Below are 12,152 nucleotides of genomic sequence, written 5' to 3' on the forward strand. Positions count from 1 at the left end.
ATGCAGGGGACACAGGTTTGATTACTGGTCCAGGAATATATATGCTGCTGAGAAGCTAATCCCGTGTGCCGCAACTCTTGATCCCAAGCTCTAGAGCCTGCGAACCACAACTACTGAAGCCCCTATCCTCTAGAGTCCATGCTCTGCAACCCGAGACGCCACCACAATGAGAAGCCCATGCACCACAATTAGGGAGTAGCCTGGGCTCACCACAGCTGGAGAAAGGCTGTGCATAGCAGTGAAGACTCAGTGCGGCCAAAAATAAACAAATAAAATTTTTTTAAAAAAACACCAATAGTGAAATGTCAGACTCAGAAGGAACAAAAGCAATACCGCTTCTCCTCATTCCTCTCTTTGGTATTCCATAGAACCACAGTAATAAATGAGTAGAATACCTAAATGATAATCATCTCTCTGTGTAGATCAATAGGATGTGACTGGCGCTCATTCTTTAACTGTCATTGCCCAATTTCCTTCCATTGTATATAGAATTTTCAGAGTGCAGCCCCCAAGGTGAGAACTTTGGTATCCATATCTCTGTCCCAGGAAATGAAAGATAATTTTAGAGAGTGCAATACTAAGTGAAGTCAGTCAGAGAAGGAGAACTATCACATGACATCCTTTGTTTGTGGACTCTCAAAGGAAATGGTACAAATGAACTTACTTGTGGCACAGAAAAAAGCTCACAGAGTTAGAAAATGAACTTACAGGTGCCAGGGGAAGGGGTACTTAGGGACTTTGGTATTGCCGTGTACACACTGCAATATTTAAAATGTATAACCAACAAGAACCCATTGTATATCACATGGAACTCTCTCAGTGTTATGTACTGGCAAGGATGCGAGGGGAATTTGGATGGGAAGAACGGATACATTTCCATGTATGACCTGAGTCCCTTCACTCTTCATGTGAAACTATTGGCTATACTCCAATTAAAAATAGAAAGTTTAAAGTTTGGGGGAAAATAAGAAAATGCAGGCCATTGAGACCTGTACAGTCTGTGATTCTTAAACTAAGAAAGAAGTACAGTAAGGAAAGAAAATAGGAAAGATGGGAAAAACAAAAATAGAACTCAAGATAGGACTTCCCCAAGGAGAATTCTGTCATACTGCAGGTATAGAAAGATCCTCCCAAACCCCAGGGACATTCTCTCTCAGGGTTTGTCTGAAGATCTGCACAACATAAAAGACAGGCAGAATTTCAGAAAGAAGAGGTTTGGGAAGATGAAGAGCTTATATACTCAGTCCCAATATAAGTTGTCACTTCAAATACATTTTTACTCTTTATTTCTCTTAATGTTTTTCTATTATTTACTTTACCGGAGTGCCAACCTAGTAAGCTTTCTTAGCAGTGAATTTGAACACTCAAACAGGTAGGAGAATGAGCCAGGAGACAAGCTGGGGAGTTGCACTTATTGTCGATCTTCTTGCTAGTATTCAAGTTGAATGCCCAGGATTCAGGGCTAGTTTCCTATCTTATGATAGGAAACACTCCCCATTGTGTTTGTGGATTATGAAGGCTCTTTACTACCTACATTTTTATTGCCTTTCTCTAAGTGTTCTCCAGAGTAAATATGTGATTTTTAAATATTCAGGATGCAGTGAAATAAATCATTTGGTACATAAAGTCTGATTACTATTATCTTTAGATGTTAGGAAATGGTTCTCTTCCCCAAGGATTTTTTAAACAGCTTTGCTTTGAGGGTAGAGAACCAAAAATGATGTTTGGCATATCATGCCTCTCTTAACCAGGAGTGATAAAGTTTAATAATATACAAAACATACATGGTTATCCAGGAAAGCTACTTGGAATACCTGGAAGCCAGGCTTCAAAAAAGGTCAATTAATGGTTAGATATTTACTCAAAATTTTTTCTAGCTATAAGGGTGAGAATCCCAGGGGATTGCTAGAAATGTTCCCTACTCAATTCACTTTTGAATTCTAGTCACATCAAATCTTTTTCTTCTCCTTTCAAGGATTTCCCGAAACTTAAAATGTTTCCTTTTTATAGAAAGCATTCCATGGTTTGCATATCTGTTTCAATTTCCTTAGAGCTCTTACTATTCTCTCATTGTTGATTGCTCTTAAGTAAATCAAATGAGTTCTTACTTTGCTAAGTTAAAGCAGCGAAGTGGAGTATTTAAAAATTTACTTTCTGTTAGATCTTAGGATGATAAAACACAAGTGTTATTAGAGAAGATGGTAGGCTGGCAACATGCTCTGAATTCGTGGAAGAAAGAAAAACATTGATTAATTTTTGAAAAGTGTTTGAGCAGTCCGCAAACACCATGTAACTTTAATATTTAATAATCTAGTGGTCCAAATATTGTACAACCTGTGATGCTGGGACTATTTAAATAGCAATGCTCTCACTCAAAATATTATTGTCTGGGTGAGAAAATTCTCAGCAGGAGGACTCCGGTTCCCATCAGAGATCACATTCCATGTTATTTTGTCTTTTCTTTCAAGTGATGCTGAATCAAACCTCAGTCACTGAATTTCTCCTCCTGCCAGTGACAGACATCCAAGTACTGCAGCCTGTTCTCTTTGTGGTTTTCCTTGCAATTTACATTGTCAATCTGGCTGCGAATGGAGCCATCCTGAGGGTTGTCATCTCTGATCCAAGACTCCATTCTCCTATGTATTTTTTCCTGGGAAACCTGTCATGTGTGGATATCTGCTTCTCCACAGCGAGTCTGCCGAAGATGATGGAGAACGTCCTCTCTACACACAGAGCAATTTCTTTCTCGGGATGCATAAGCCAGCTTCATTTCTTCCACTTCATGGGCAGCACAGAGGCCATGTTGCTGGCCGTGATGGGCTTTGATCGCTTTGTGGCTATCTGCAAACCACTTCATTATACTCTGATCATGAATCCTCAAGTCTGTATCCAGATGGCTCTCACTGTCTGGATCATTGGTTTTTTCCATGCCCTGCTGCACTCAGTAATGACCTCTGGCTTAAACTTCTGTGGTTCCAACCATATCCATCACTTCATCTGTGATATGAAGCCATTGCTGGAGTTGGCCTGTGGGAACACTGAGCTCAACCAGTGGCTGGTCAATACTGTCACAGGCACCATTGCCACGGGTTCATGCTTTCTAACATTCCTGTCCTATTTCTATATTATTATCTATCTTTTCTTCAAGACCCACTCTTGCAGCACGCTACATAAAGCACTGTCTACGTGTGCCTCCCATTTCTTGGTAGTTGTTCTTTTCCACGTCCCTGGTGTTTTTGTTTACATTCATCCTGCCTCAAGTAGCTCCATGGACCAGGATCAGATCAGTGCCATTATGTACAATGTGGTCACTCCTATGCTAAATCCACTGATCTATACTTTGAGGAACAAGGAAGTAAAGGGGGCCTTGAGGAGGGTGATTTCAAGGAGTCAATGACTTGAAGAAGTCTAGCAAACTCTTCTCAGGCATAAATCAACAGGCAATGAGAAACTGGAGATGTGGCTTTATACTGCTTGTCAAAGTGTTTACTATCTGTGAAACCAAAGGAACTGTATAAAAGAATAATAAATGGAAAAGCCCAGTAAGTCATGTTAAACAATGCATTCTTACATAATATAAGGAAAACTTGAATAAATGGGACACTGTCCATTGAATTTTATTGTTCAATTTGTTTTGGACATATCAGTTGATAAAAATGACTTGTTATCTATTTTTTGTGTTCTTGAATAAAATCAGATATAGAAATTTGCCTCAAGTACTCATACACTGTATAGTTGGATAGTACTTAAGTATGTTTACCTATGTGTTCCCTGCAAGTTAACATATCATAATGTGAATAATATAATTATACTGTTTTAGGGACTTCTCTAGTGGCCCAGTGATTAAGACTCCAAGCTTCTAGTGCAGAAGATACAGGTTCAGTCCCTAGTCAGGAAAATATGATCCCACATGTTGCATGGCACAGCCAAAAAATAAATAATTTTTTAAAATTATTACACTTTAAATTAAACTGTTTTCTTAAACTGCTACACTTTAAGCATCTTAATTTAGGGCATGAACTCCACAAGAAAGTCAATGTAAAGTCACATATGAGTTAAAGGACATTTTTAAGCAATATGTCATGATTTCTTTTTCTCTAAGCAGAGAGGCAAGTAATTAAAATAAATAGTAGTCTGAATTCTAATTAATACAGATAGTGTAACTAATGGTTTAGCTAAAGAGTTTATGAACTCTGACTCCAAAGATATTTAATAATTCAATTGAATAACCTGTCCAGGATTACTATAAAATATTGTTCAAAGTGGAGTCAGCTTGAAAAAAATCTCAGGAATACCTTTCTGGTTCATTATTATGTTATTTTCCCTTTAATTTCTGATCATGGAAAATTGAGTTTCAAAGTTCTTCCTTTTTATTTAGTTTTTTTTATGTCTACACTTATTTTCACAGACTGTAACATGGTATATTATGATGTAATACCAATGAAATATGCTGCAGCTGCTGCTGCTAAGTCGCTTGAGTCATGTCCGACTCTGTGTGACCCCATAGACGGTGGCCCACCAGGATCCCCCATCCCTGGGATTCTCCAGGCAAGAATGCTGGAGTGGGTTGCCATTTCCTTCTCCAATGCATGAAGTGAACAGGAAAAATGAAGCCGCTCAGTTGTGTCCAACTCTTAGCGACCCCAAGGACTGCAGCCCACCAGGCTCCTCCATCCATTGGATTTTCGAGGCAGGAGTACTGGAGTGGGTTGCCATTGCCTCCTCTGATGAAATATGAAGAATTCATAAACATTTTTTGTCTTGTTTCTCTTATCTGTCACCAACCTTATACCAAGTGAAAACTATTAAATAGTAATTGCAGGAGTATTTTTGGAGCTAACTGACAAGAATTACTATGTTCTTCCCTTTCTAAATTCCTAGCAATGCCACTGGACCTGAAACCATGGTGGGGCAGCGCCTAAAACTACTGAGAGACACAGAATGATGCAGCAGCTCAGCAGTGAAGAGCCTGCACTTTCCCTCTTGAGGGTCCAGGCTCAGTCACTGGTTGGGAAACTAAGATCCCACAAGCCAGGCAGCACAGGAAATAAGTAAATACCGTAAATAGAGTACAGACAAATAAGACTGGAAAAGAATCTTTTGAGCTGATAGACAGACTATTCAAATTGTTTACATTCACATTTGTAAATCCAAAGGATTTGGTTCTGATCTTACTCACGTTTCTTTTGTCTTCCAACTCTACCTTCTTTGGCCTCTTAATTTCAGTTTTGTTAGTAAAAGAATGTATGTGGGGGAAGATATCTTACACTCTGGACTGTCTCAGAATTTCTGTTGAACAAACTTTTTGACATAATCCAACCTACATAGAGGCTGTAAACTGTAGAGGAGCACATGATTACCTATAGCTCATGATACACTGTCACCCTACATACAGAAGGTTAAACACTTATTTAATGAAACTGCATTATTTTGTGATCCAGAAATTGGGAAGAGTACAGCAGGGAAGCACTGACTCTGTTTAATGATGTTACAGGTCTCAACTGAGATGACTTTGTTTATAGATGTATGAAAATAATTTAATCAACTGCAATATATTTTCATGACATTCTCAGAACAATAAAAATGAAAGGACATATATAACAGTTTATGCCTGTATGTCAGTCTCTTTCAACTATTCTTACTTAAGGAGATAGGGCAGTAATGAGGCAGAAGTTGTGAAGTTTTAAGGAATCTTTCTAATTTTATTTCCAGATCAATATTCAGCTTCTGCTTAATTGTTGATTTTATTCTTCAACCCTATCTATAGGAAATTTTCTCAAGAAAAATTTTCTCCAGGTTTTTCTCTAATGAGTAACTGTGGGAACAATTGAGGTCTAGTTTCTTAGCAAGTTTAATAACTTTTTTCTTTTCTAAATTGAATTATGGTTTATTTACAATATTATCCTACTATCAAGTGTACAGCATAGTCATTCATTATTTTTACAGACCATGCTCCATTAAAAGTTATTACAGGATAATGGCTATAATTCTATCTGCTATACAGTGTATCCTTGTTGCTTATCTCTTTTCTTTTTTAATGGATAAGCAACAAGGATACATTGTATAGCACAGAGAATTATTGTATACCTTTCCTTTTTCTTTTTATTTATTTCTATTTGTTTATTATTTTTTTAAGGCTTCCTTCATAGCTCAGTTGGTAAAGAATGCGCCTGCAATGCAGGAGACCCTGGTTTTACCCCTGGGTTGGGAAGATCTGCTGGAGAAGGGATAGGCTACCCACTCCAATATTCTCAGGCTTCGCTTGTAGCTCAGCTGGTAAACAATCTGCCCACAATGCGGGAAATCAGGGTTCAATCTCTAGGTTGGGAAAGATCCCCTGAAGAAGGGAAAGGCTACCCACTTCAGTATTCTGGCCTGGAGAATTCCATGGACTATATAGTCCATGGGGTCGCAAAGAGTCGGACACGACTGAGCAACTTTCACTTTTTTGTTTTTTTAAGTTTTATTTTTATTGGAGTATAGCTGACTAACAATGTTATGTAGGTTTCAGGTAGACAGCAAAGGGACTCAGCCATACATATATCTGTATTCATTCTTCCCCAAATTCTCCTCCCATTCAGGCTACCACGTAACACTGAGCAGCGATCCATGTGGTAGAGATCAGTCTCTCTCTCTGTCTGGCCCAGTTATATTTCTTTGCAGTTTGCTGACATGGACAACCTGCTTTTGACTGCCATGGCTATCGACTGCTATGCTGCCATCGGCCATCCTCTGCACTATACACTCCTAATGACTCCTTGCAGATGTGGACTGCTGGTGGGTGGGTCATGGGGAGAGGCCCACTCTGACTCTTTGACCCAAAGCTTGATGCTAACTTATCATTCTATAATAATCTAGAGATACCTCACTTTCTGTGTGATTTTAAACCTCTCTTAAGGCTTTCCTGCTCTGATGCCCACCTCAGTGAGGACCTGATGATGGTTCTGACAGGACTCTGAGGAATCGGCCCTCTCCTCTGCATCATAAGCCCTTATGCCCATACTTCCCTTGCTGTAGCTCAGGTCCCATCAGCACAGGGCAAAAAGAAAGCCCTGGCCACATGCAGCTCCCACCTCTCCATGGTCATCCTCTTCTATGGCTCGGTCTTTGCCACCTACCTGAAGTCCCCATGCCACTGGGAAGTGGAAGAAATGAAGCTGGCTTATGCATCTGAAGAAACTTTGTGAGTAGAGAGGGAGTCTTCCGGCAATTTTGGCATCCCTTTCAAGATGTAGAGATTGTCAAGGAAGGACAGAAATACGAACATGTGAAATCAGAACAATAACTTAAACAATGAGTACACAATAATTATTTATTTATATTATATTCATGGCATACTATAACAAGCAATTATTGTGATGAATATATAATGGACTGCAATGCAACAAAAATGAACTGTGATAGATGGACAAAGTACATGGCATTTACAACAATAATTAGAATGCTTGGATCCATGTCAGATTGCATATAGGTATTCTTTGGATGAAGCAGAAAGAATATTGTTACCTAAAGGGTACAGCAATAAGTGAAGACACACATTGGAGAGACCAGCCTCAGTCTCCTAGAGATAAATGTGAGCTTTGGGAATCCCAAAATTAAAGAAAATATTTAAATGTTACTACCAGCGGTGAATAGTCAGATTTAGAAGGCACCAAAGCAATATTACTTCTTCCTATTCCTCTTTTTTGTTTTCCATAGAATCACAGCAATATATGAGTATATTTTAATGATGATCAATTTTCTGTATGGATCAATGGGATATGACTGGCCCTCATTCTGTAACTGTCATTGCCCGATTTCCTTCCATTTTTCCATGCAAGTCCTCAACATGAGGAAGTGCATCCAAATCTCTGTCCCAGCAAATGAAAGGTAATTAAAGAAATCCTGAGGCCCTTGACAACTGTACTGTCTATGGTTATGAAACTAAGAAAGAAACAGAGTAAGGAAGGAAAATAAAGGAAAACCTGGAACTCAAGATAGAAATTCCCCAAGGAGAATTCTCTTATATTGCAGGTATAGAAAAGTAACTTCTTTATTCTTTCAGTAATCCTCCCAAACCCCAAGGACACTCTCTCTCAAACTTTGAATATCTAAAGATCTGTGGATCCTAAAGACAGGCAGAATTTCAGAAAGAAGAGGTTTCAGAAGATGAAGAACTTATGCTGTAATTCCAGTATAAACTATCACATCAAATATCTTCTACTCCTTATTTTTCAAAAACTTTTCTGTTGGTTTTAAATATTTATTTATTTTTCCTTCCTGTTATGTTGCCCTCAGTGCTTCCAAGGCTCGGCACAGACTTAGCAGCGAGAATGTTTCCTGGTGTTTGGAAACCTCTCTTCTTATGAGTCTCTTCCCGGGACGGGACTCCCTTCCCGGGACGGAGCTCCCTCCCTACCTCCTTTGTCTCTTTTTTTGTCTTTTGTATTTTTTCCTACCTGTTTTTGAAGCCAATGACCTGCTTACACTGTTGGTAGGAATGCAAACTAGTACAGCCACTATGGAGAACAGTGTGGAGATTCCTTAAAAAATTGCAAATAGAATTGCCTTATGACCTAGCAATCCCACTGCTGGGCATACACAGAGGAAACCAGAATTGAAAGAGACACATGTACCCCAATGTTCATTGCAGCACTGCTTATAATAGCCAGGACACGGAAACAACCTAGATGTCCATCAGCAGATGAATGGATAAGAAAGCTGTGGTACATATACACAATGGAGTATTACTCAGCCATTAAAAACAATACATTTGAATCAGTTCTAATGAGATGGATGAAACTGGAGAAGATTATACAGAGTGAAGTAAGCCAGGGAGAAAAACACCAGTACAGTATACTGACACATATATATGGAATTTAGAAAGATGATAATGATGACCCTGTTTGGGAGACAGCAAAAGAGACACAGATTTATAGAACGGACTTTTGGACTCTGAAGGAGAGGGACAGGTTGGGATGATTTGGGAGAATGGCATTGAAACATGTATACTATCATGTAAGAAACAAAGCGCCAGTCTATGTTCGATACAGGATACAGGATGCTTGGGGCTGGTGCACGGGGATGATCTAGAGAGAGGGATAGGGTAGGAGGTGGGAGGGGGGTTCAGGATTGGGAGCTCCTATACACCTGTGGCGGATTCATGTCAATGTATGGCAAAACCAATACAGTATTGTAAAGTAAAATAAGAAAAAAAATAAAATTAAAAAAATTTTTTTCTACTATTTACTTTTCAGAAGTGTCAATCTGATAAGCCTTCTTAGCTGTGAATTTGAACACTCAATCAGGTAGGAGAATGAACCAGGAGACAGGCTGGGGAGTTGCCCATATCCTCTGCCTTCTTGCCTGTATTAAATTCACAAGTCAAGGATTGAGACCTGTTTCCTATCTTACCATGAACCTTGTCTTTGTGGATTATGAAGACTCTGTTGCCTACATTTTTATTGCCATATCTCTAGGTAGTCTCCAAAGTAAATAAGTTACCAATAAATATTCAAGATGCAGTGAAATAAATATTTGGTACAGAAAATCTCATGTTATTTTCTTTAGATGTTAGGGAAAGATTTTGCCCCCAAATGAATTGTTTAATATAATTTTGTTTTGCAAGTAGGGAACCAAAAACGATGTTTGACATATGCGTATCTTGATCAGGAGTGAAAGTTTGACAGTATACAAAATATACATGGCTATCAAGGAAGGCTACTCAGAATTCCTGAAGCCATCTTTACAAAAAAGATGTGCAGGGTCCAGCACAGCGGGCGAGAAAGACCTGAAACCCGGGGATGGGGAGCCGTGTAATGAAAAGACAGATACATATGATTGGGTAAGCGGGGAGTCAGGGGGCCTTCCTGCTCTCCATGGCAGGAAGACAAAATGGCTCCTTTCAGCCCTCACTTTTATTGGCAGAAGTCACATGAGATCTTTAAGAAATAGTTATACTGGGGGGGTTGATCAGCGCACCATCAAGAGGGGGTAAAATTAAGGCTCTGCTGTTAATCGGAAAATCTGGATTTGTTTCCATGAGGACGGACACAGGGTCAGTCAGTGAAGCGGAGCAGAGAGCACGTCCAGCTCCACGTATCCACGTATGCCCGTTGGGCATGCTTACTAGGACAATCTCGTGGGGGGGGGGGGGAAGGGGGCGGCGGGGGCGCGGTTTGCCGCACACTTCTGTCATGGGGCAGGTTCTGATCTCTGCCCTGCCAGGCTGCAACAAAGATGTAATAAAGGTTAGATAATTTCTCAAAATTTTCTCTAGCTACCAAAGTGATAATCCCATGGGATCTCTGGAAATGTTCCCTACTTGATACACTTTTTTATTCTAGTCAAATCAAATCTTTCTCCTTTCATAGATTTCCCAGACTTTGAATGATTCCTTTTTATAGCAAGTGCTCCAATGTCTGCATCTCTATTCAGATTTCCTTATAGCTCTTATTATTCTCTCATTGTCTGTTTTTCCTAAGTAAAAACTTCAGATGGTTTCTTCCTAGGTCAAGAGATAGCACTGTGGTGGAGTGCTTAAAGATTTCCCTGCTTTTGGAGTTGATTTAGGATGATAAAGGGCAACTTGTATCAGAGAAGGTGATAATCTGGCTAAATCCTGGAAGAAAGACAAATATTAATGATAAATCTAATTCTTAAAATGTTTAGTAACAGTCCATAACCAACACGTGACCTTATTTAAATAGCAATGTTTTTCCAAATATTATTGTCTAGATGGGAAAATCCTCAGCTGTGGGACTCTGTTCCCATCAGAGATTGCATTCCATATGTTATTTTGTCTTTTCTTTCAAGTGATGCTGAATCAAACCTCAGTCACTGAATTTCTCCTACTGGGAGTGACAGACATCCAAGTACTGTAGTCTGTTCTCTTTGTGGTTTTCCTTGCAACTTACATTGTCAATGTGGCTGGGAATGCAGCCACCCTGATGGTTGTCATCTCTGATTCAAGACTCCATTCTCCTATGTATTTTTTCCTGGGAAACCTGTCATGTCTAGATATCTGCTACTCCACGGTGACTCTGCCAAAGATGCTGGAGAACTTCCTCTCTACACACAAAGCAATTTCTTTCTTGGGATGCATAAGCCAACTTCATTACTTCCACTTCCTGGGCAGCACAGAGTCCATGTTGCTGGCCGTGATGGGTTTTGACCGCTTTGTGGCTATCTGCAAACCGCTTGGTTACCCTCTTATCATGAGTCATCAGGTCTGTGTCCAGATGGCTATCTTTGTCTGGGTTATTGGGTTTTTCCATGCCCTGTTGTACTCAGTAATGACCTCTCACTTAAACTTCTGTGGTTCCAACCATATCCATCACTTCTTCTGTGATATTAAGCCATTGTTGGAGTTGGCCTGCGGAGCACTTACCTCAATGAGTGGCTGCTCATACTGTCATGGGGACCTTTGCCATTGGCCCATTTTTTCTAACACTTCTATCTTATTCCTACATTATTATCTATCTTTATTTCAAGACCCACTCTTGCAGCATGCTCCGTAAAGCACTGTCTACTTGTGTCTCCCACTTCATCGTAGTTTTTCTTTTCTACGCTCCCGTAGTTTTCACTTATATTCGTCCTGCCACAGGGAGCTCTGTGGAGCAGGAACGGATCATTGCCATTATGTACAGCGTGGTCACTCCTGTACTAAATCCACTGATCTATACTTTGAGGAATAAGGAAGTGAAGGGGGCCTTCAGGAGAGGGATCAGGAGAAGACTCTGACCTGAAGTCTAGAGAATTCTTCTGAGGCATAAAGGGGCAAAGAGAAAACTGACATGTGCAGTCATACTGCTTTTCTAATTGTTTACCATTTGTAAAAACAGAAGGAAGTGTATAAAGGAAATGTAGGTGGGTAAGTCCAGTATATTTTGTTAAATAATGCATTTCTAGATAATATAATGGAAACTTGAACAAACTACATGGAATCTTAATGCTGAATCTGTTTGGGGAATATCAATTGATAAACCTGATTTGTTATGTATTCTTTGTGTTCTTGAATAAAATTAGATACAGAAATTTGTCTTAGTTACCCATGAACTCTGTAATTGAATAGTATTTAGGTCTGTTTACCTGTGTGTTCCCTGTAAGTTTATATATCAAAATGTGAACAATAAAATCTTATGCTGTAATATTTTAAGGTATTGAATTAATGG

At 39.4% G+C, this 12,152-nt stretch overlaps 1 protein-coding gene and 1 pseudogene across 1 annotated transcript; both read left to right on the forward strand.

The window, feature by feature from the left end:
• LOC102191517 (olfactory receptor 12D2-like) lies at positions 2,471-3,397 on the forward strand. Its single transcript, XM_013977029.2, has one exon. The coding sequence runs from the start codon at positions 2,471-2,473 to the stop codon at positions 3,395-3,397; it is 927 nt and encodes a 308-aa protein (XP_013832483.2).
• On the forward strand, positions 10,797-11,721 carry LOC102191791 (annotated as a pseudogene).

Source organism: Capra hircus, chromosome 23, assembly GCF_001704415.2.
Source record: "Capra hircus breed San Clemente chromosome 23, ASM170441v1, whole genome shotgun sequence".
NCBI classification, from domain to species: Eukaryota; Metazoa; Chordata; class Mammalia; order Artiodactyla; family Bovidae; genus Capra; species Capra hircus.

Excerpts from the sequence above, each read along its gene's own strand:
- LOC102191517 (XM_013977029.2), top strand. The coding sequence starts at position 2,471 with ATGCTGAATCAAACCTCAGTCACTGAATTTCTCCTCCTGCCAGTGACA.